Source organism: Homalodisca vitripennis, chromosome 1 (genome assembly GCF_021130785.1).
Source record: "Homalodisca vitripennis isolate AUS2020 chromosome 1, UT_GWSS_2.1, whole genome shotgun sequence".
Lineage (NCBI taxonomy): Eukaryota > Metazoa > Arthropoda > Insecta > Hemiptera > Cicadellidae > Homalodisca > Homalodisca vitripennis.
The window spans coordinates 143,600,735-143,627,290 of record NC_060207.1 but is presented as its reverse complement, the minus strand read 5'-3'; the positions used below and the strand labels follow the sequence as shown (position 1 = coordinate 143,627,290).

General features: G+C 33.9%; 2 protein-coding genes across 3 annotated transcripts in view; one reads left to right on the top strand and one right to left on the bottom strand.

The window, feature by feature from the left end:
* Window positions 1-6,398: 6,398 nt before the first annotated feature.
* On the bottom strand, window positions 6,399-24,286 carry LOC124372722 (probable tubulin polyglutamylase ttll-15). Its single transcript, XM_046831134.1, has 10 exons — window positions 24,087-24,286; window positions 22,480-22,689; window positions 21,427-21,588; window positions 21,213-21,347; window positions 20,051-20,259; window positions 15,879-16,042; window positions 11,616-11,791; window positions 9,189-9,298; window positions 8,528-8,729; window positions 6,399-7,565 (listed from the first exon to the last, which is right to left on the bottom strand). Exons 1-10 carry the CDS (start codon window positions 24,138-24,140, stop codon window positions 7,455-7,457), a joined length of 1,533 nt encoding a protein of 510 aa, XP_046687090.1. The 5' UTR covers window positions 24,141-24,286; the 3' UTR covers window positions 6,399-7,454.
* A 318-nt stretch (window positions 24,287-24,604) lies between these two features.
* Window positions 24,605-26,556, top strand: part of LOC124372705 (tubulin epsilon and delta complex protein 1-like) — a 28,896-nt gene continuing 26,944 nt past the window's right edge. For both annotated transcript variants that reach the window (XM_046831119.1, XM_046831126.1), the window contains exon 1: window positions 24,605-24,891. In XM_046831119.1, coding sequence (XP_046687075.1) covers window positions 24,772-24,891 — 120 coding nt within the window. In that variant the 5' untranslated portion in view covers window positions 24,605-24,771. The remainder of the gene's footprint in view (window positions 24,892-26,556) is intronic.

Genomic DNA, 26,556 nt, shown 5'->3' with positions numbered 1-26,556 from the left:
TAGACGTTTTAATTGAGATGTTTAGCATGTGATAGAGGTTGCCAGGACCTGGCTTTGTCAGGTATCTTCTTTAGAAAAACAAATTATAAGTAATGGCACTTTCTTTGTGTGGGTAAAAATCAACAGAATTTGTATATAATTCTGTCAGTTTTAAATGTATTGATCGCAATAATAATTAACAGTCATGCAATATTGGTATACTGACTACTAATAACTAGAAGAATCAGTTATGTCTCTCATATGCTTATAGAAGCATTGTTTGATTATTTTTCATATTTGAATGAGTTACAATGTCCCAAGACCACATAACTCACATAACATAACTTGGAAGGTGTCTAGCTGAAAATAGTACTTGTATCTTTATTTTATCCTTTTTAGAGAAATCTAATTCTGGTCCAGTACTTATAAAGATAACAGTTTTATTTCTTGTTTTGATTAAAAAAGGCTAATGAAACTTAAACATTAATGTTGAAAATTTAACATGATACAAGTCATTTTCCCTCACAGAAGAATATTTGTTCTTTTTTTTTAACTTTATTATTTGCATGTTTTAAAAACTATATAAATAAACAAATAAAAACTTCACCAAACTTCAATTATATATATATATATATATACAGGGTGTATATTATGTCTGGAAACACCCAAATATATCCTTTAATAATTTAAATATAAATTTGAAACCTCTTACAATCGTGATAGAGATTGGGCATCTACTTTTTGGAACAATGTTTTGTTATGTCACACCAACGGGGGACGTCCTGCCGAGGGTATCGTGAAATATTCTTAAAGGAAGCCTATACCTTGTGATACATAATTTTAAAGGTAATAGCTTACTGAATTGAATGCCACAAACCGCATCTCAAGGGAATTATTCTATCAGAAAAATAGAGCATTTTTAGTATTGAAAATTTACTGATGTTCAACAATGTAATTTTAACATGGTTCTTGCCACAAAATGTGTTACACTAATTTTTTTAGCATTTTTTTAAATGTTCAATTAAATAAAACAAAAATTTCATTTTAAGCTGGGTTCTAATTAGCACAAATTTGCCAGTTTTTTTATTACAGTACAATTATGGAAATACTTATGTTATTGATTTCTTATTACAAATAAAAAATAATGTATGCTGTTAGAAAAGTCTTACAACAAACGTTTTTACCTGCATTTGGTGTCAAAGCAATTGTTCGAACTGTGTTCCTTCTACGGTTTGACAATGAGCCAATCTTGTGTAAAAATGATTCGACAGAGTTGCCTAACATTTCTTCAGTTATCAAAGCAATCTCCTCTATAATCAAAGTCAAAGTCAAAATATCTTTATTTAAATTATGTACATGGGTACAATAAATAGTGTCACACTACAACTAAGTTACATAATTGGATGATTATAGTAGATCATGTTGTTGAATAAAATTCTTCAAATGAATAAAATGCTTTTCTAATTAAATAATCTTTTTAAACAATTGATTTAAATTTCTTAATATCTTCAACTCTTGTTATTGTTTTTGGAATTGACTTAAAAAATTTTATTCCTGCATAAAGAAGTTTTTTTTGTATAAAATTCTAAAATTGTGTCGTGGTATTACTAATTCCTTCTTGTTCCTAGTATTGTAAGTATGGGTTTCACAATGAGTTTTAAATTTAGATTGATAGGTCCCTAACATACATAACACATTCTAAAATATAAAGGCTATGCACTGTTAAAATATTTAAGTTCAGTGAAATTATTTTTCACTGACTCATCCTTCTTCATTTTCAACATTATTCGTAGTGCTTTTTTTTGCAAAATTAGAATTTTGTTTAGGTTTTTGTTTGTGGTTCCTCCATACACTCCTATCCCATATGCAAATGTGGGATTGAATATGTGCATGAAAAACCATTTTTAGTACTGACAAACTGCATAAATAAGAAAGTCTTTTGACAGCATATAACCCAGAATTTATCCGCTTAATTATCTGTTCAATATGAAGATTCCAGCTAAGATTTTTGTCTATTGTTAGACCGAGAAATTTTGTGTAGGAAACTTGATCCAAACTGGAATCGTTTATCAATATGTTAGGATTTAAACGTTTTCTGTCTTGTTTTGTATTGAAATCCTGAATCCTGTTTCTTAGGTCTTCCAAATTATGAGGCTTTCTTCTATAAACATTGGATTTTAAATGACCCCATAGGAAATAATCGATTGGTGACAAATCCGGAGATCTTGGAGGCCATTCGATTTCTCCTCTTCGGCCAATCCATTTATGAGGAAACCTTAAATCCAAATACTCTCTTACCTGTCTCCCATAATGGGGTGGGAGCACCATCCTGCTGAAACCATACATTATCAAAGTATTCTCCTGATGCAATTTGAATAGCTGGGATTATTTCATTTTGGAGCATATTGTAGTAAAGTTCGGCATTTAAATTTCCATTGATGAAAAAGGGTCCAACAATTTTGTTACCTAAAATTCCACACCATACGTTCAGTTTTATGTGGTTGCTGTGAATGGGACTCAGTAATCCAATGTGGGTTTTCACTAGCCCCAGTAACGGCAATTTGTGCCTGTTAACATTGCCATTTAGGAAAAAAAGTTGCCTCATCAGAAAAATAGTATGTTGGTCAGAAAATCTCTATTGTCATCACATTTGCGCATCACAAGTTCACAAAACTTAACTCTTCTGTCGTAATCATCCTCACTTAACTGTTGGACTAAATGAACTTTAAATGGTTTGTATTTATTAATTTTCAAAATCTTACTCACAGACATAGGGTGCATATCATGTTGCTGTGCAGCTTTTCTGAGCGATGTATGTGGGTCTTCAATAAATGTTTGCAAAACATCTAGTGCATGTTCTTCATCTGTTGCAGATTGTATCCTACCCGACTTTGGCCAATTACGTACACTCCCTGTCATTTCAAAACGCTCAATAGTTTTTGATATTGTTGAAACACTTATGGGATTCCTTTCTGGGAAAGTGTCATTAAACAAATTACAAACTTCCCGATAAGATCTTTGACAATCGCCATATCCTCGCATCATCAACAGAGTAATTCGTTCTCTTTCAGACAATTCCATTAAAATGCCAAATAAAAACTGAACTACTGTAATTAGATAACTTGTTGACAGCAATGCTTCAGAGACACTGATTAACTCGACAGGAATGATATGACCTTTGTCCATTTGTAATTCCCAAGCTTAGACCTGTCTAGTGAAAGCTCCATGCTCAACAAACTGAAACCTGTAGACCAGATGATTAATAACACAATAATGTTTCTCATAGGCTAGTGACCTTTGTCTCTTTAAACCTTCCTGCTGACTGGGAAAACACCAAGTACAGATTCATAAGTAATCAGAGAAAGTGACTCATAAGTTTTATTCATTGTAATAAAAACTGGTAAATTTGTACTAATGAAACCAGCTTAAAAATAAATTGTTTATTTTAATTGAACATTTAAAAAATGCTAAAAAATTAGTGTAACACATTTTGTGGCAAGAACCATGTTAAAATTACATTGTTGATGAACATCAGTAAATTTTCAATACTAAAAATGCTCTATTTTCTGATAGAATAATTCCTTTGAGATGCGGTTTGTGGCGTTCAATTCAGTAAGCTATTACCTTTAAAATTATGTATCACAAGGTATAGGCTTCCATTTAAGAATATTCACGATACCCTCGGCAGGACGTCCCCCGTTGGTGTGACATAACAAAACATTGTTCCAAAAAGTAGATGCCCAATCTCTATCACGATTGTAAGAGGTTTCAAATTTATATTTAAATTATTAAAGGATATATTTGGGTGTTTCCAGACATAATATACACCCTGTATATATATATATATATATATATATATATATATATATATATATATATATATATATATATAAGTTTGGAATTAATATAAATTTTGGAATAGTGAAGTTTTTATTTATTTCATAGGGATGGGCTGATAAAAAATGTTATTCTGATACCGTTACCAAAATTCTCAATTCTGAATTCGATACGGATTCCTTCATTATTTGTAACTAAGGATACAATACACTAAATGGTTTTGTTGATATTAAAGCACATTTCACTAATAGGGGCGATCAGCCAAATATTTGAAATTCCCTTAGTCATGATAAAATAATTTAAGATATTACATACATTCATATATAACATATTTAAACAACTACACAGATTATGAAGTAAAAAAAATTAACGAATATCTGTTGTTTATCACTGAGCAGCAGACATCTGCTTGAATAGATACAGCAGGCGCACAGTGATGTATGAATAGGCAGACATAAGAAATAGGAACTGCCAGCTAATATTATTTACAAAACTATAATTTTTGTTAATTTGGTTACCTATCTATTTGCTTTCATATACATAATACAACAAAACAAGTTACAGCAATCGCCAATTTGAATACTATCGATCTGCAAATAGATGCAAGACTCGCAGCAATACATAATCATAAATGTTTAATATACAAGCTGTGAGCAATATATTATTTTAAAAACTACAGTAATTATTTTTATTACTATCTACTACATTTCTCATACAGAAATTATGATAATAAAACATCTTAGTAAGGATAATAGGATTTTGGGCATTTGCCATTATTATATGTTATTAATGTATTAAACAACTATATATGTTATACATTTTGTGACACACAACAATGGCAAATGTCCGAAGTCCTATTGACCTTTCAAACCTTCTATTGTCAATAACAAACTTTAAACATTTTAGCAATCGATAATTTTCATACTGGCAATCAGCTGTCAGCCGCGACTAGACTTATTTGGAGGATTGAAAGTTCAGCCCCGACACATCATTAGTCATAATATTGTGAAGTCTTGACTTGCCAAGCGTGTATTTAGCACTTCTGTTAATTTAATTCATTATTTTGTTATAAAATCTTTAGAAATGTTAGCATTGGAATAAAGTAAAAACAGCCGAATTGAGTATTGTAATCGACCCATCCCTAATATATACCAAATCTGAATGTTATGACATTTTCAGATATATATATATAGTTCATGTGCCTTAGATATACGAGGGTCGTCCATAAAGTAACCGCCGCTTGGGCGTAGCGCGATAAGTAGTAGGGGTAGCGCCGCCATTCTCACATCGGCGTGCGCAGCCGTTCAGTACGCTTCTAGCTGTGCAAGGGAGAGCATCGTGCGATCGCGCGTTCTTTTGTTACAACGTAAAAACATGAGCGCTGTGATAGAAAATCCCGCCAAGTGTGAAGTGCGTGGTGTAATAAGATTTCTGTGGTCGAAAAGTTACACAGCAGCTGAAATTCATCGTGAATTGAGTGCGGTGTATGGCCCAAACATTATGAGGGAAGGTGTAGTCCGTCAATGGGTTCGTTTTTTTAAAAATGGAAGAACGAACATTCACGATGAAGACCGGAGTGGTAGGCCATCTCTCGTCAGTGATGATTTGGTAAACAAAGTGGATGAGAAAATTCGCGAGAACCGTCGCTTCACAATCTCTGAACTTTCAGATCATTTTCCTGAAATTTCTCGAAGTCTTGTGCATGAGATAGTGACAGAAAAACTAGGCTATCACAAGTTTTGTGCTCGTTGGATTCCAAAAGTGCTCACCGATGATCACAAAATGAAAAGAATGAGTTCTGCCATAGACTTTCTTACTCGGTATGACGTTGAAGGAGAAACATTTTTGAACAGGATCGTTACAGGAGATGAGACTTGGGTAGCCTATGTGAATGCCGAAACAAAACAACAGTCAATGCAATGGGGTCATACTGCTTCGCCAAGCGAGCCAAAGAAAGCTCGCCAATCTTTTTCAGCGAGAAAATTGATGGCTACAGTTTTTTGGGATGCTAAGGGCATCTTGCTCGTTGAATTTATGGAACGTGGTACGACCATTACAGCTGCAGCTTACTGTGAAACCTTAAAACGGCTACGACGAGCGATTCAAAACAAGCGTCGTGGTCTTCTGACAACTGGTGTTGTGTTTGTCCATGACAACGCCCGCCCTCATACAGCTCAAAGAACAACAGAACTTTTGGAAAAGTTCAAATGGGACGTTTTTGACCACCCCCCCTACAGCCCGGACTTGGCTCCCAGTGATTTCCATCTTTTCCCGTACATGAAGCGGTGGCTTGCATCTCGGAGGTTTGCGAGTGATGAAGAGCTTCAAAACGCTGTGATAGGTTGGCTACGTTCTCAGGCGGCAGATTTTTTTAAAGACGGAATTTCAAAAACTGTTAAAAGATATGATAAGTGCTTGAATTTGTATGGTGAATATGTAGAACAGTAGAGAAAAGCTATAGTTGTAATATTTATATAATAAACTTTTTGTATCTCAACTGGTTTATTTTTTTATTCCAAAACGGAGGTTACTTTGTGGACGACCCTCGTATATAAATATACACACATTTTTGAAATTAAGTACATGCAGTTTTGTTTGTTTAAGGGTTTTCATTGTTGCACTCATTGTAATAAAAATGAATGTTAAAAACTATTATTCAACTAATCACTAATAATACTCTGAAACCAATTCCAACATTATTACTTTCAACGACACTAGAAAATAATAAACATTTATAAAGGAGATCTAATAATCATGTCTACACTGTATTATTAATAACTAAACTAAGAGTATTGTTTAAACTTTTCTGGCTACAACATATGTGTATGAGGTGTGGCTAGAAAATGACTAGATTAGTATTGGCGGAGTCACAGAATGGACGCAATAAAGCTGAATATCGTACTTCCCCTCCGCACCCTTCCTCATACATCTGGCTCCCGTTTTTATTCCACCCACACTAAATGAAACAATTGTAATGTTACAACAAGTGAACAGTGATGAGTGTTCATCACGAACACAAGTGTTTAAGTGGTTTAAATGATTTAAAGATGGCAGCAAAAATACAAGTAACAACACACACATTGACAGACCATTGTTATCAAAACTGATGCCAACATTGAAAAGTACAGATCTTGTTTGAATATATAGCCAATAATTAGTCAGAACTACTACATTAGCATCTTGACTACTATTTGAGCATGTACAGAGAAAACTGAACAATTATTGAAAAGTAAGTCACAGATCCTTCAACAGGACAATGCTCCAGCTCACAAAGCTTTGTCAGTGAAGATGTTTTTGGCCAAACACAACATCCCCATTTTAGATCGTCCACCCTACTCACCTACCTGTGACTTTTTATTCCTAAAGTCAAGTCAGCTTCGAAAGGAACGAGATTTGAAACTGCTGAAGCAGTAAAAAGAAAAAGCGACAGAAGACATGAACATGGTTACGGAAAATGATCCGCTACAGGCGAAATAAGTACAGTGGTCAGACGAAACACGAGGAGGAGGTACAATATTCTGCCTTATTGCATTTGGTCTATGTATCCACTAATACTAATCCGGACTTTTTCTAGCCACACCTTGTATGACAATTATCATAAATATCAATCTTTGGATTTTAGTAAAATAATTTGGTTTTCAACACCACGATGAGTCTTGTTTACATTTAGCTTGGAACCATCGTACCATCAGCTGATTCTCTGGACTCAGCAAATCACTCACTTCGGTAGTCTCTGCTGACTCTTGTGTCTGCAACATTAAAATTACATTAAGATTGATGTAGTCAGCTTAAGACTATATCCACTGTAATTATAATTGTCTGAATTATACTTACAAAGCAAATAAACACTTATAAAAACAAATATGTCACTGCAGTGTAAAAAAACTGGAATTTTGATTTAGCATTATAAAAACCATGGACTGGAATGCACTGATTCTCTATAAGTTCTGCTTATCCATTTGGTCTGGAAATTATTTAAAACATTATGATTATCAATTTCTAAATTGTGATTGAAGAAATACATCATAACTATCACATGAGGAAAAATACCTATGACACAAATGGCAGAAAATCTTATTTGTTTCAATGACTGTTGAGCGACTAATGGAGTTCGTAATGAAACTTACTAAGATATGAAACAAAATTTTCCCTGAAATTTTAAAACCTATTAACATAAAATCTATAAATTTTTTTAAATCTCTGTATTATTTTTCAATTAAACTGTACAACTATAAATTAATATGATAAAATAAATGTTGCAGGTTAAAATTTTGCATTTTTCTCAAAATCTCAAATTATGAAAAATTGGTTAATATACAGTCTACCACTATCTGACACAATATTCCTACTAACCCACAAAGGGTGATATTTTGAATTTTTAATAGTTTGTAAGGTATTTAATCACAAATAATACATTGTTATCAAAATCACTATATTTTGACTCTTTATTACTAAAATCTGTCTTCAAAAACAGATTTTATTTTGATTCTAAACATACTTAAATAATTGATTTTGTAGAAATTCGTAGTATCTAACTTTAAGAGATAGTTAAATGACGTGAAATTTTAAGCATGCATCCACATTTTCAAAATCTCAATATTCTCAATTAGACAATGGATAAAAGTTTATAGCCTATAAATATATTTTGTTTAACCTAAAAATATTTACCGAATCAACTGAAAACACCATTACCAGGATACATGTGACCTACCATGGGAGGGGGGAAGATTCTGTGACAGTCATGTCGGCTTGTGTGTTCTCTATAGGCCCGATAAAGAGTATCGAGAGTGTCTGGTGTGAGGCAGGGCAGACATAACTGACACTGCGGTGCCATGCAGCCGACACACACTGCACTGGTGCACTCGGCCGCTGATACTGCCACGTTCTTAGTGGCAACCTCCGCCTTGGTTATACTACAACCCAACATAATATTGCATGTTAGAGACACAACTGACACTGTGGTGCCATGCAGCCGACACACACTGCACTGGTGCACTCGGCCGCTGATACTGCCACATTCTTAGTGGCAACCTCCCCTTGGTTATACTACAACCCAGCATAATATTGCATGTTAGAGACACAACTGACACTGCGGTGCCATGCAGCCGACACACACTGCACTGGTGCACTCGGCCGCTGATACTGCCACATTCTTAGTGGCAACCTCCGCCTTGGTTATACTACAACCCAGCATAATATTGTATGTTAGAGACACAACTGACACTGCGGTGCCATGCAGCCCACACACACTGCACTGGTGCACTCGGCCGCTGATACTGCCACGTTCTTATTGGCCACCTCCGCCTTATATAATTCACTCTCGTACTTATTCAAGACTTAATTATGACAAAATAAAACCCACATAAACTTACTTAATTTTACTGGCCAGTCCCACCAAATTGAACAGATTGAAGAGGACTTGTTCATATAGTAACTGATTCGGAAGAAAATGAGCTGAAGACAGGTTTGGAGACATGTTTGCCTGCAATAACACAACGTTTCATATTTAAAGTCTGTGAGTGGGGTAATCAATTACATGTACAGATTTAAATGTTAAAACTTTATTCACATTCAAGGAATAGATCTACATTCTGATTTAAACAAGTAGCTTGTGCGTAGGTGTTATAATCCCTGTCATCTCCTACTTTACTTCTTTAAAATAACAAAGTAGGAGTATGCTGTATCACATATCGTATAACATACGTTGCTGAGGTTGCATTCACAATTTCAGATCTTTGGCGAATTTCATATTATGAGATGTCCTGCGGACAGAAATACAGATATTATGCAAAAAAGAAATTGTTACATCCTCCCAGCACACAAAAGAGAAAGTGTGTTAAGTCACTTAGTGACAGGCTTTAATGACATTCAGCCAAATTCCATGGTTGAACATGTACCATGTAGACCTCATTCTTGTCTATATAAAAATATTTCCTGTAAAATTATAAAATCTTCAGATTAAAATTTTTTTTAACATGATACATTCACATTTTTGTTTATTAAGTTAGGTTTCTTATTAGTGTTCAAATAATAAAAGTTCTGGTGAGCTAAGGAGTGTATTTCAAGAACAACTCATTTCAATATGATACTATGCCACATGATAAAATGTCATTTGCTTGTACTCAGTTTGATCAGATGCTACAAAGATTTTACTTCGATATAGTCAAAATAGTTTTCAGGCTTCTAGGAAGGCTTGGTCGAATGGAAAGAATCCTTTTCCATCAGCGGAGCGTGAATGGTTTACGGACAGCTTTAAAACAAAGTGGCACAGGCCTCGGAATTGAGACCATGTAGGGAGCTGGTGGTATTTATCCCATAGTCTTTCAGATGGAAGTTACAGCCATTATGGAATGTGCTTGTGAGAATCCTCGTCTGCAGTATAGGAGTAAGACCATTAGCATTTGCACAAATCGCCATGCAGCATTGAAGGCGTTGGACTCTTGTGTGTTTAACTCCAAACTTGTCTGGGATTGCTATCAAGTCATTTCTTCCGTTGCCAGAATCAACAATGTGACTGTTCGTCGGGTTCCTGATCATGAGGGTATCTCTGTGAACAAAAGTGTAATGCCCATCGATTTAAACGCGCAAGGACGTAAGTATGTTTTTGACAGCAAGGAAGAGCTCGGAGTTGAGGAAGAGAGCAGGTAGCAAAAGTTGTGAGCATGAAGAGTTGGCATGTTCGCTGAACAACTAATGACTGACTTTAGATCGTGAACAACTAATCTTGAAAAAACAGAAATCAGATGAGAGCTTGAATAAGGCTCAATCAAAACATCCAGCATCCTTCAGGAGGATCCGCTCTGTAGAAGGTGTAATGAGCAGGAGGAAACTGCTGAGCACCTGCTCTTTGATTGCCCCGCAATAGCAAGGGAGCGGTATGCCATCTTCAGTAGTATGGACAGGGGTGGTGAATTTTCCCAGGAGGACTTGATAGGTTGTTTTCGGCGGTTTGTGGAACTGCTGAAATTGTAGACGGGTGGGCCTCATGGTGTGTTTCCGGGGTGCGCAAAAAGCCCTTGAGGCTTAAGTGCATGGCAGTAGGCCGCCCCAAGGGGGAAAAAAAAGAAAAAAAAACCAAGCGTTCATGTAGTCATGCATTTTTTTACAACCCTCTACCAAAAATTAAAAAGGAATTTTCCTAGCACAGGAATTTTGATTATTTAAGCACTACACATAATGTAGCTAATTTAGGAAGGGTTTATTTAATGTGATTGTTTACAGCTCCATTTCACCTGAAATCTAACAGCGGAAGGTGAAATGATGCTAAACTTAATGTTCATATTAATTTGAACTTTTTATGAAACTTGAACTAATCAGTAAATGTATCATGTGGATGAATATCCTAAAATTTTGTAGACTACAGTTTGCATAAAAAAATAATGAGTTTTATGATGGTGCATGTTCATCCATGGAATTTAGCTGAGCGTCATTACAGCCTGCTAATACTAGTAGGTTGACATAATTCTCATTTGTCTGCTGGGGAAATAAAAAAATGTATTTTCTGTATGATTATCTGTCCATAGGACGTCTCAACAATGAAATGTGGTATGGATTTGAAATTTTATAAGGGACACCAGTGAAGCCTGTTGCATGACACATGGTGTGTATTAATATTGTCAGTTTTATATTTTCACAAATTAAAAAATTGCTTGCTGTAACTGTAGAAACAGCCTAGCATTTTGGAGAACTGTCCAGCAGTTAGAGGGTTAATAATTATTTATTTTAAAAAAATGTTATAAATTTAAAAAATAATAATGTAATATAATTAATTAATCTATTAGTGAAGTAAAATTAATTACCTCCATGATGAAGACATTTAAGTTCTCATCGACAACAAAATCAAAGCGAACCATCTCAAAGAAGTTGCGATGAGAGGGCAAGGTAGACAGGACCTTGGAAATAGCTGATTCTTTTGCTAGACAGACAGCTCTGATAGCTTCCTCCACCTGCAGCCAGATTTTGCTCGGGTCCTTTCCTTGTAAACAGAGAAATTTTCAGTGTTCTCTTCTATTCTAGAGTAAAGATACTTTATTAGTTAAATTTCTAAAATGCTGGAACTATTCCTTTAGTTTGTGTTAATAATGAATGAATCACATTTGCTTTGTTGGATTGATTGATTGATTGATCGATATTTTTACTTACACACTAATGCAAGAAGTCAATTTTGAGTGGTTAGAATGCAGACCTATTAAAACCTATACTTATTAACTCAGTTGATAATAGTTGGTCTTTGTTTTATTAAGTACATACATGTCTTAGAAAAGCAAGTATGGAGTTGACATACAGCATGTTTCTTGTGATTTCTCATATAGGCATAACCTAGATGGTAGTCATTTTTTCGGTTAGTTATCTACCTGAGAAAGAGATCAAATTGCATATTTGGAAATGTAGAGTTACTTGCTTTTTGTATCACTGAATAAAGGCTAATTTCCATAAAACTCCTGCTATCTTATAAATTTACATAAACATTTTTTATTTCATATACTTAACATTATTACATAAGATAATATATAGTCCATCCCAAAAGCCCCCACTAAACTAGGATATTTGATGAATAAATTGAGACTAATTATAAATTGAAAAAAACAACATAAGGATTGTCAAACACTCTTTTTAATGGGAATTTCCGACATTTTTAAGATCAAATATATGAATAGCAATTCTGATCTAAAAATGTTTGAATTGGAAACTGTTATGTTAGAAATATTATCACTAGAATGGTTATTAAAAATAAGAACTCTGACACAAACAATACTTTTATATCGTTTTGGATTAAGAATCAAGAATCAAGAATCATTTTAATTGTCGTCCCACATTACAATGCCATGACAAAGTCAAAGAAATTAGATAATACTAGAATACTAGGTTTAGCACTTATGGTCATAAGTACATGTCAGAAAACATAAAAAACTAAATTAAAATACAATGTCAATACTGCCTGATAACATCTCATCAACAGAATAAAAAGCTTTTTTCTTAAGCCATCTTAAAACAACATTTTTAAAAACTTTACACGTAATATCTCTACAGCCTAATGGTAACTTATTGAAGAGCTTTTTCCCAATATACAAATTACATTTGCTGGGTTTTGGTGAGTCTAACATATCTTAAATCTAGAAGATCTTGGTACCTTGTATTATAATTATGAGTGACACTTCTCAGGTTAAAAACATCTAGATTTTCCCTTTACATATACCAAACATTGAAAGATAAAAAATACACGGCAAAGTAAGTATACACCGTGTTCTACAAAAATAGGCCTACAAGAATCACTAGTACTGACATCAAAAACTGTGCGTAAGGCCTTCTTTTGACATAAAAAAACCTCATTGGCACCACTTTGAATTGCCCCAAAGTAGGGCACCATACAAAAGGTGGAATGAAACAGCGCAAAATATGCCTTAGTAACTATGGTAGAGCTAGTACAAAATTTTAAGTCTTTTCAGTAAAAAAAATTACTCGAGACAGGCGAAGAACAAAGAGCATCAGTAATGACTTCTCCAAGTAAGCCTAGAATCTAAATTAATTCCCAGTAACTTTATTGATTTATTGTCAGAGTATTTTCCTTAAAACTAAAAACAATATGCTCCGTCTTATCCTCGTTAACATATAGGCAGTTGGCATTAAACCAGAGGTAAGACCTTTCCTCATATAATTTATTACTACAGAATTAATGTCAGATAGCTTATTAGAAACACATTAGTGTGGTGTCGTCAGCATAAAAGAACACTCTTATTAGGTACAAAATTGGGAAGGTCGTTGATAAAAACTATAAACAGAAAGGGACCCAGGACAGAACCCTGGGGAACCCCACTTTCAACCCTTCTAAGATCAGATCTTTGATCACCAACTTTGACCAACTGGGATCTATCTAAAAGATATGAGGACAACAGTGACAACTCGTTTGCCTCCAAAACCATAGTAGCTCAATTTCTCAAGCAATACCTGATGGGGCACAGTATCGAAAGCTTTGCTTAGATCTAGTAATAAAGTGCTGGCTTCCTCACTATTTTCAAAGCTATTCAAGATAAAGGATACAACACTTTCAAACAGCTTTAACAGTAGACAGATTTTCTCTAAAACCAAATTGGGCAGATGATAGCAGATGATTCTGCTCAAAATAACATTCCATCTGAGACTTAATGATACTTTCGACCACTTTAGATACAACAGGAACCAGCGCTATAGGTCGATAATTACTAATATTAGATCTATCCCCTTTTTTATATACAGGCACAGTTAGAGTAAGTTTTCAAAACAATGTGGGAAAACACCACTGCGAGTATCCAATTAATAAGAAAAGTGAGGGGATACAAGATTACATCTATTATTTTCTTTAACACAAAGTTTGGAAAGACCAAAAATATCTTCAGATTTTGAATTACTGAGCCCAATAATAGTTTTAAAAACATCATCAGAATTCACAAAATTCCATTTAAATGGCAGTAATTGAGGATTCTTTATAACACTAGACTCTAAGATAATCGATGGCACCAGCTAAAATTCAAGTTAACGGCATTATTACCTTTTAAATTATTAGAAATATTTACAAAAAAATCATTGAAATCACTAGCAGATATAGGAAGCTCTGTCTGTAAGTTTTTCTTAGGTTTTCGCCCTGTTTCCAGATTAATGACGTTCCAGGCAGCTTTAACAGAGGTTACGTGATTCCACGATATAAGCATCGTTGGCATTTTTCTTAGCTAGATCTATTTGTTCCCTATAGAACTTCTTAACCCTTCTGTGGATTTCACATAAGGCAGGATTGCTCTTACATCTACTATGACTAATATCTAAAAATAGCCTAATCTGCTTTAAAACAGGAGTATACCAGTTTTTAAGTTTGCGATTATTATTTACAGTATTTTTGGCCACTTTAGTTTTAGTAGGACAACAATCATTAAAATTATGTTGAAGGAAAACCTGCATGAAAACAATCAAAAGCCACTTCAAGGTCATTTGAAACTATCACTTCAGACCAGTCAATGTTACCCAATCTGTACTTAAATCTATTAATACTAACATCATTTAAAACTCTAAAACTATACACATTTTTTTCACACTTATCAGCTGGTAAAGCGGTTACAACGGTGACAAATAAGATAAATCAATATTTAACAACAAACCAAGGTGATCGGAGATGTGAGGTTGAACAGTTTTACATGTATATGAAGAAGGGTGGAGATTAGAAATGAAATTATCCAGACAAGACTCCAGCCTGGTGGGAGACAGATTAAGACAAAAACAATCATAAGATTTTAGTGCATTAAGAAACTTAGCTGTATTTTAAGGTACTCCTATTGGGTCAATATTTATGTCCCCCAGCGATAACGACCTTATATTTAAAGAACTTAGGACTATTGCAGACAAATTCAAGAAGTTGAGACAATCTATCAGTAAAAGTTACAATACAAGAGTCAGGTGTGCGATAAAACAGATAAAAATCAACAAATTAATAACACTAAAAGAGATCATAAACCGCTTCAAATTGTTTCTCTTCACAGAACGAATCAATATTTACAACAGAAAAAGAATATTTAAATGAACTTCTTACAAAAATTGCAGCTCCGCCATATGGAGTAGATCTACAGAAGCTAGCCGCAAGTAGATAGTCCATAGGTGTATAAAGTTGTATTTCGTCTTCTATTTAGATTAAATTCAAAATATTTAAATGATTTTAAAATTCAAAAGGACTATTTAAGTTGATTGTAATAAAATCACAGCTTTCAGCATTCTGGTTAAATTATTCACAATGTATGTAAGTGATAGTTTAATCAACAAATCTTACAACTCCTAACCACTGAATGATATTAGTGAAGATGAAAGTCTAGTCTGTGTATACTAATCTTACAACTCCTAACCACTGAATGATATTAGTGAAGATGAAAGTCTAGAAGTGTGAAGATGAAAGTCTAGTCTGTGTATACTAATCTTACAACTCCTAACCACTGAATGATATTAGTGAAGATGAAAGTCTAGTCTGTGTATACTAATCTTACAACTCCTAACCACTGAATGATATTAGTGAAGATGAAAGTCTAGTCTGTGTATACTAATCTTACCTAAACTACGGACGTAAGCATTGAAAGAATCTCTCATAGAATAGCCCAATTCAGTGTATAACTTCTTCAGTGATGGCACTTCCCAAGTTGGCAGGTAATCGTCTCCTATGACATACTTGTTTAAATTCTTGGGATCAAACGGGTGGTATTTCTCTGGACAGTATCTGAAATAAAACAATCATAAATTCAGTTATTGGTGTTCAATTAGGGTTTTCAAGGAATGTGTAGTACACATTTTTACTAGATAGGTAACCTACTTTATAAATAAAATTTGCTGTACGTATATACACACACAAACCAATTATCAATGATCATTCATTCTTATATTATATATATTGATGATACTATTCATGACAGGTGGAGACAGTCAAACCACCTCAACAAAAAAACTGAATTCCAATTTCATGGACAGGTGGAGACAGTCAAACCACCTCAACAAAAAAAACTGAATTCCAATTTCATGACAGGTGGAGACAGTCAAACCACCTCAACAAAAAAACTGAATTCTAATTTCATGACAGGTGGAAACAGTCAAACCACCTCAACAAAAAAACTGAATTCCAATTTCATGACAGGTGGAGACAGTCAAACCACCTCAACAAAAAAACTGAATACTAACGCCATGACAGTGGAGACAGTCAAACCACCTCAACAAAAAAACTGAATACTAACGCCATGACAGTGGGAGACAGCCAAACCACCTCAACAAAAAAAACTGAATACTAATGACATGACAGGTGGAGACAACTATTTTTTTAGGGTTGAGAGAGAAGCGAAGGCCCAAAACCTAAATTGCTGTTGCAAAACAATGGACAGGAAGGAAAATCTAAAAAAAGGTAGCAAAATATGTAATCTACCATCAAAACATTGACAGAGTTCGAAATAAAATTGACACACTAAACCACTTCCTACACTTTTTCAAAACCTGACATACTTGTACTTACTGAGCATGGCCTCAGTGCTGATTTATTGAAAAATGTCTGATTAATTAGCTATGTACTTATTGCAGAATATAGTAGGGAATTGCCACCAAAAAGGTGGTGTTGCAATATTCAAGAGAGTTAATCTGGACAATGAGGTGGAAAGTGTAAATCTTGATAGCAAAAGCATTGAACTTGTTTGTGAGATGACCGCTGTTTAAAATCAATATAAACAAAAAAAATCATGTTTACATTCTGGGTGTATACCCGACCACCAAGAAGCCCACTGGATCATGCTCTGAATTACTAAACTCGTCACTAGAAGAACTCCCCATAAAACAATTCTGCAATTTGCATTGTTGGTGATCTCAATATTGACTGGCTCAGCACACTGATGGAAAGAGAAAACAATAAATTAAACAACCTCCCTATCTGAGTATAACCTGACTCGATGCCTCCTACCTGCTACCGAGGATAACCCCTACAAGTGCTACATCAATTGATGTTTTTTGCACCAACTTGGCACCACATAGCTTCAATTTCGAAATCATTGAAAACGGGCTCTCAGACCACACCGGCCAACTTTACTTCATGGATTTCCCCTCCACATCAAGTAAACAATCTTCATCAAATGGAAGACGTCTCAGTCCAGATAACATCTCAAATTTAAAGGGGCTTCTTGAAATTCAATCATGGGATCGGGTATACAACCTCTCCAAGTGCAGAGGATGCCTACTCAAACTTCATTGGAACTCTGACTGCAGCATTAGACATTACATGCCCCCATACAACATCAAGAAACAGATCCAGGAACCGAACTCAAGAATTTAACAACCCTGAAGTAAACATACTGCGGATGTCTTTCATACAAGCCCACGAGCGCTACTTAGCCAGTGGACAAATTGAGAGCTAAAGAGGATGCTGCCCAGAAGAAGAAATCCTACGACTTAAAACTAAAAAGTCTTAGAAGGGAAACAAACTCCAACTTCATCGCCGAAGCAAGCAACAAGAGCAAAGCAGTCTGGAGCGTCATTAATAGCGAAAAGAGCACCAAAGAGAGAAGCTTCAGAATCCACGTGGAAATTAAAAAATACTGACGATGACACCTAAACCTAGACGACATTTTTTAACCATAGCTGAACATTTTAATACCTATTTTACAACAATTGCAGAAGTAACTCTCGGTCATAACAATGCTCCTAGCGCCAAAGACGTTAACTTATGTTCAAACTTCACAGGAACAGGACTTAACATGTTCAATCTTACATCTAATGAGGAAGTATTCAACACTATAAATTCTCTAAAATCCTCTTCCTCCTCAGGCTATGATGACATTTTCTTCAAAAATACTGAAGTATTGCAGCTCTGTAACCTGCCAACCCTTAACGGATGTAATCAACAAGTCTCTGACTCAGGGATTATTTCCCTCAAAATTAAAAATGTCAAAGGTATATCCACTGCATAAGCAAGGGAGTAAGCACAACATCAAGAACTATAGACCAATCTCCCTTGTGCCCACTGTATCAAAAGTTTTGGAAAAATAGTTCTCTCGAGACTGTTAGAGCAGCACCTTCAGCGTAACAATCTGCTGCCAAAAGGACAAACATGGGTTCATCCCGGGCAAATCGACTATCACCACCCGCCCTTGCTGAGCTCATTGAGTGTATAATTGATAATATTGAGTCTGAAAATACTGTAACAACTGTTTTTCTCGATATGAGTAAAGCATTTGACTCACTGTCTCATAAGCTTATTTTATACAAAATCAGAACCTTGGGTGTCAGCGGTATAGCCCTGAAATGGTTCGAAAGCTACCTCTCTGGGCGACAGCAAATAGTTGAGCTGAAACACACAGCTAAGGGCTTTGACGAAGGCTCTTCATTCACTTCCACAGTATGTTAGAAGAGGAGTTCCGCAAGGATCTGTGTTGGGACCCGTCCTATTCATTTTATTCACTAGTGATCTAGGTAAAACACTCGAGGCTTTTTAGTCATCCTGTATCATATGCAGATGACACAGCTCTTATCACCAGCAGTTCAACAGCGGAGTCACTAGAAATCAACACGTTATATATCTGTTAGCATGGCCCCAACAATATTGCCTAAATAACGACCTTGTTTTCAACCCATCCAAAACAAAACTCCTTGCACTAGGCAGACATAAAGACCACATATCAGGTCCACCAGATCTAGAAAAAGTGGATGAGCTTAAAACATTTAGGAATGATATTAGACCAAAATCTTACATGGAGTTGCCACATTGATTACCTTAGCTCAAAGCTCAGCTCTGCTCTCTTTGCTCTCAAAAGGATAAAAGCTACGGGCACAACATCTGCTCTAAAAATAGCCTACCACTCTCTCTTTGAGAGCCATCTTCGGTATGGAATCATCCTTTGGGGGAGTTCTTCAAATGGTAATCTCCAGAGGGTACTAATCTTGCAGAAGCGGGCCATAAGAATCATGGCCGACCTCTCTTCCCGAGACAGCTGCAGAGAATCTTTTTACTGAACTCGACATTCTCACTGTGACTTCAATCTACATCATCGAAGTCATCATATATGCTTCCAAGCAAAACTTCCCGAGAAACAGTGAGGTGCACAACTACTACACTAGACAGGCTCAAGCTCACCGTCTACCAGCTCATAGAACAACGCTCTTCACCAAAAAACCATCATTTGCTGGAATCAAGCTTCTGAACTCCCTTACCTGATGCCATCAAGACCGGCAACGCTAAAACTCTAAAAAGAAGACTACACAAGTGGCTGGTGAAGAACTCTATCTACAGTCTCGATGAGTTTTTATGACATTCTCAACTCCTGACTTGTAATGTTTTTGTTGTTAATTTTTGTTCTTTCCTTTCAATGTTATGTTTCATAACTTATTATTTTTATTATTGATTGACAACTATTTCTGTTCTTGATGATCATGAATAAAGCTTTCTGTATTCTGTATTCTATGATATATAATGATACAATATTATATGATTCTTATATTATATCAATTATTTTGTCATCAGCATAAAGATAAGCATTGAATTTCAAAACCGATATTATATCACTGAGGAAAAGAGGGAAGAGTAGTTGATGACACTCCCAAGGATGACACTCACAATGCGACAATCATACCCCCAAACTTTACTCTGAAAAGCCTATATTGAAAATATGACTGTATCCAAAGAACAAACTCTGAAGAGAAACCAAAAGCAGGTAATTTCCTTACTATTAATAAAGGAACAATAAGCAGGTAAACTAACCTGAATAATATATCACCATTGTATATGTACACTCGCAAAGGGTCTATGGAAGTAATAATTGTATAGACACCAATGTCGAACTTGTACCCATCAACGAGAAATGGCTTGTCAATGTATTCTTGTAGAAAACTTCCATTAGCCTTAAGATTCAATGTTTCCACAGTTTCAATCTTGATGCCTCTATGGTCGTTGCTTTTCTGAACAAACTTCTTATGTGGATATTTCTTAATCTGAATCAGAAAGGTTTAATTTAATTCGACAACTTCACTTGAAAGAGAAACTTATGTAATAAAGATATGTTTACTTATCAGATCTAGCAAAGTCAGAAATCAAACTCTCTGTTATAGAAAATGTGGCATATCTCAGATAAAGTAGAGGATAGTAGTATTATATATTTCACAAAGAAACAATATCAATGATATACACTTTCAAAAAATAAATTGAGAAAAACAAAAAAAAATTTACTTGGAATCAAAATATAATTCTTAGTTTTAAGTACAGTTTTAAATAATTAACTTCAATATGGAATGAATATTTCAAAATCTGTGGTAATTAACTATTCATTATAGTAACCATTTTCATTAGACACACATCACTGTACTGTATATTACAAAATTTGAAAAATGAAGGATTCACGTAATTATATTCCTTTGTGCATTTTATATCAACTTTCCCAAGATAAATGCCTATTTTTCTAACAAAAATTAAAGTGCATAATGACGTTTGTTGTCAAAAAATCCATATTTATTGTTATGTAGGCTCACATGCTGTGGGTTCAGAGAGTTAAATAATAGCATTGTAATGATATGGTTACTAAAAGTCATTTTGTTTTCAAATCTTAACATTTCCTCACTATACAAAAAAAAAATATTGGTCTGAGAACTGATCCCTGAGGAACACAAGACAAAAATTCTAAATTTTAAATTAGTTCAGTAAAATCTGTTAACACATTGACTGCGGCGTACTTTCAGCCCGCTCTAGCAATTGGCTACACCACACTGAAACGGCAAAAAAGCAGTAGAGCGCGGGGTCGCCGGCGACCCCCGCCGCTACCCAGTGGCGCCACGTGGCGGTCACCGGTGACCGCGTCGCACCGAATGTGTTAAGATACAATAACTACAGTAAAAAACTATGGTTAATCATGATGCAGATCTATGATAACTTTTATAGTACTTGCGTAGTCAAGGAGCTCCTGAGTCTGCTGAGGAATCTTGAAAGCCCGGGGGATGTGTGGAATATTCGACACGGCTAAATCCATCTTGTTGGTAATAAATCCAGAGCCAGGAAAGTGGTTCACCTAAAATGTCTGATTGATTAGTCAGGTTTAAAAAAATCAAATAAAGTTTTTAGAACACTCTTTTGATTTTAAAACATACCATCTGGTGGGATTTGAGGTTTTTCAATTTGGTGGAGAGTTTTCTGAACGGGTAATCATGAGCCCATAGGACGTCCCAGTGATCGCTTAACTCCAGTGATCCTCGGATATAGCCAAAATGTTGAAACATTTCAAACACGTGCTTCAAGTGGCCAGAATCTACCTGCATTAAATTTAAATATAAGTGATTATTTAGCTTATAAATAAACATGTATTTTAACCTCCACCTCTATAGAATTAACACTGTAATTTGATATTCAAATCTAAAATAGCAGAGAATACAGAACAATTATTAGTTAAAACTTAATTAATAGTACTTTTTAACTATCTCAAGGGTTATGAAATGCACAAACAAAACGTTTAAAAGGTAATTAATAAAACAATGATATGTTACAGATCATCTGTAGTTTTCAGAAAGTTTGAACTTAATGACATGAGAAAATTAAGAGGGAGGTATTAACAAATTACACTTTGTTTAAATAATGAGATTAAGTTTATGTTTATCAGTAGGCTAATATATTCCTAATCATATAGTTATATTCCTTCCATATTTGGTTTGAAATTAAATATAAATATTTCTATAAGTGAGCTGAAACCTCACTAATAAGACAACTTTTTATTCAGCTACAGTATCTCTTTGTGGATTAATGGTATAAGGCTTGATTAATATACTTGTAGTAGAATTGCTTAAAACAGCTCTTTGCCAGATTCAAAATTTAAGAAGCATTTACTAGACAAAAATTAAGATATATAACTGATTTAAGAGCCATTCTAGTAAATGTAAGTAGCTCATGATATTTAAAGGAAGGAACCTATAGTATAGTTATTTTATATATTCCTTGTTCATTCAAAACACAGTAGGCTAAGCATAGAACAAAACAATCAGCTAGTTTTCAAAATTATCAAGTCAATTTTTTATGACCTTCATCCTAGCTATGAAAATGAATACTTGTAAAAACTTCCAATCTTTCACTATAATCATATTAAAATCTCAGCAATTTTATGTAAAACTTAATAGAATCTTTAAAAAAATATTTTTTTAACGTGATCTTACATTTTTTCCATAGGCGAGAAACACTGGTGCATTGGTCACAGTAGCAGAAGTTTCTTGAATTTTAGCCTTGTCATTATGATGGTACCGAATATGTTCAGTTTTCATCCATTGTAGCTCATAAATGTTTATGGCAAGAAGAATTAAACAGCAGAACACCACAAAACTCACAAAAACAACTGGTGATCTGATCTTCAATCTCATGTCACAAAGCTGTTTGGGAAAATAATGAAACAATTATTTCTTCAGATTAGCATATGTTATTAAAAATTCAGCAGAATACATCATCATAAACATAGAGAAACTGGAAAGAATTGTGTCACATCATTAATATTCAATGTACATAACTATTGCAAAAAAGCCTATTACAAAAAGTAAACTTGGAGAGGATTTATGGACCAAAGGATCTATTTTTTCTGGTATTTTGAGAAGGTGCTTTAGAACATTATTTGTGAAATGATGCTTAAACATTCCACCATTTAAAATGGCAATCCTCTCTTGAGGGTTTTTAACTGCTCTCCATACATATAAAAATCAAATTAATATTTTTCCATTGGAAATTACAAATTCTTAATGGAAATTTATACTCAGTTTTATCATTAAAAGATGTATATCCTAGTACTTTATAGTGTATACCTTTCTTATATTGTTTACATTGGAATATGATTTATTAAATAGGCCACCTCAAACTAACATTAGACCTTCATTATATATTTAAAACAAGTTCACGCAAATAAAAATGTCTATTGTGCCTAAATTTTTGTTTTCTCACTTTTAAAAGATATCTATACATCACAATGAAAAGGGTAGATTGACAATTTACTGAAAATATTCAGTTGGTAGACACCATCCAATTAGCAGTATATAAATTGACCATAAAGTGTTTTTCAAGTTTGTTTTCTATATTATGTAATAATTTAAAAATGGCAAGAAATGGACTTTTAGATTATGTTGTGTAACAAGTTAGACTGTATGGCATCATGGGATTTTCCCCACATTTATGTCTAGAGCATTGAAAGCCAAGTAATCTAATTAAATAATTTATATTATTTCCTAGGCTTAAATTAAAAGTAACTATGGTATATTTTTACTCTTATTCTGATTCCTTCTTCACTAATCAACTAAATTTACCTGATTCTTTGAAAAGTAAAGATGATGACTGATGATAAATAGGCACAGCTAACCAACCTGAGAGAATACCATAGCTTTGATTGTTCTCTTTTGGAGTCACCCATAAACAAATCTGATTGATTTGTTTCAAAGCGATAAAAATATTAGCATATCTTTACCACCAAGCCGACAGTAGGTTTACTTAGGTAAGTTATGGACATAATAGACACATACATAATTAATAAGAGCTTCCAAAGCAAGCATTTTTAAATTAATAATTCAAATTGCAAAACTGCAATAAAAAAAAAAAAATGTTTCGAAATACAAATTACAAACTGTGTTGTGTGTGCACAGTTCTTAATATTTATCCACACTGTGAGATCTTCAGTTTAAGATGAGGATTTATAAGATTAATTATAATAATGAAAATTCAGTTAAATATTTTACTAGAACTGATATTACAAGGTTATTTCATTTCTCATCTGAAAAAGAATACATACCAAACTGACACACTGTCTTGACATAGAAAAAGAACCAATTTCAATTATGAACATACAGCACCCACAAAAGATATGCAAGCCAATTTCAAAAATACTTAATATGTTTAACAACTACTCAAGTTGGTGAAAGTTCATTCAACTTCTGGCGCCTAACGGTACTGCAGTGTTAAAAGTTACATTCCATTGGGCGAGGCACAAGCACTTACATATAGCTCCAGCTGATTAACTAGAAAACAGGTGGTTTTACGTCAACACATTTCTTACTTTACTCCAAGACAAAACATAACTGCATTCACTTATGAATCAAACGAAAAATAAGTAATGAAGGACTTAAATAAAAGCACTTGAAACTAAATAATTAAACGATGTTATTTGTTTCAGATTTTTATTTAGCTTTCACTGAGGTTAAGCTTGTTCCATATATTGTTGTGGGTTTATGCTGTCGGTTAATCTATGATCAATGTTGATTCAACTCGTAAGTCAGCTGATTTTGACTTCCCGCGCTAATTATTTTCACAATTCATTCCTGTATTTCTTCCATTTCAGTTTTTAAACATAACCATTAACCTAGTTCTACTAATAACAAGTCTGACAATTTCCGTACTTTTCACCGGCTATTCCATTTAAAATGTGAAAATATTTTTGTTAGATCGGTAAAAAATTTTTAAATTTAGTACATATTTCAATGGGTGAATTAGTGCAGACTATATCATATCTGTGCAAGCTCTTGGACGGTTTAGTCAATGTTTCATTAAAACCAGATTTCTTCAGGCTTTCAAAATTAAACAAATTAAGCTTAGAGGAGGTAAAATATTATGTTAACATGTATTACTTTGAAATCTTAATATACGTTTCCAAATCCTTCTAAAATTAAAATTTTTAAATTGAGGTGTTTGGGTCTAAGGCTTTTGTTATTCTAGGCCTATCTCTTCTCATAATATTATATTTACTTTGTTTTTAATGTGGAAATTATGAAAGTAAACTCTGATTGAGGGTAGGGTCCAATAAGCGGACCCGGTTTTTTGTATCGAAGAATATAATCATCGATACCTAATATTTGCGTATATCGAATCATAGACTATCAATCGATATAAAAGTAATAACAATCATATGTTTTAAATTAAAATGTGAATTTAATTATGTAACAAATAATAAATGAACATAACCAAAATCAGGGAAACTCATAACTTTAACTAAATGAAACAGAACGAAAACGTTTTTACTAAAGTTGTGTCCACCATTACCTTCTTTTTTGCATCTGAAGACGACCATGTTAGCTCCTCTGACAGTTACATTTGTTACCTTTCCACAAATATCACATAATGGATTCTTAGGTCCTAACCCAACATTCTGAAGCCATAAAAACATGTTTTATCGTCTTTTAAAGCAATTTCGTGAAGCTTCCTAAGATTGACAGCCATTTTTAATACACAATGTTACTTATGTGAAATTTAAAATATTACCTTAATTGTATTATTTGAAAGTGTTTACAGCTGTTCATATAGATTATTTGAGTTAATTGTTAAAAATAATTAATCAGTATCGATTGATTATATCGATGGTTACATGATTAAGTAATATCATTTGCCAATTTCGATATAAAAAACCGGGTCCGCTTATTGGACCCTACCCCTGATTGATTTCACTGAAATATACACGCACACAAATGTAAATATAATAACGATACTACTAAATTATAACTCTATATAACCAACCGATACTAATCAATTAATATGAAGAGTAGAGTACGATAAGCGGACCCTGTTTTTATATTGATTAGTACAATCATTGCTACTTAATATTCGTTTATCAAATACGTGTTTATAAATCATCAACATATCTATAGTCATAATAAACAATCATATTTTAATTAACATAATCCACAAAGTGATAATCTTATAGATAATAAGATTATCTACAGGATAATATTGAGCTCTAACAGTCAAACAAACAATTAAAACTTGAAATATAAAAAAAACTCATAAATAATAATAAAATGATAACAACATGAAAATAATAATATGAAATATGCATAATTATTTATATGTTTTCTCCTTGGTATCAATAATTAACCACTTTCGAGAAGTTGTTGAAGCATCTTCTCTAGAAAACCGTACTTCTCTTCTGTGCAAATACTCGCAGAGATGATCTGCAAGCAGGTCAGCTGATATGCCTCTTTTTAAAGTTTGTTTCACGGTCCTCGACGAGCTTTCGGCTGTCTGTTACTATCTATAAAAGAAAATACGTTTATTACATGAAAAAGTGTTTATAGTTGATACAAGTTAGTTATTACTAAAAAATTAGTATCAGTTGGTTATATCAAAAGTTATAATTAAGGGATATTGTTTGTCAATATCGATATAAAAAAACCGGGTCCGCTTATCGTACTCTATCCAATACGAATTTTACTTTCTAATAAGTGACTTGGTTGAATTCAAAATGGCAGCCAACTTTTAAAATCTGAATGAAA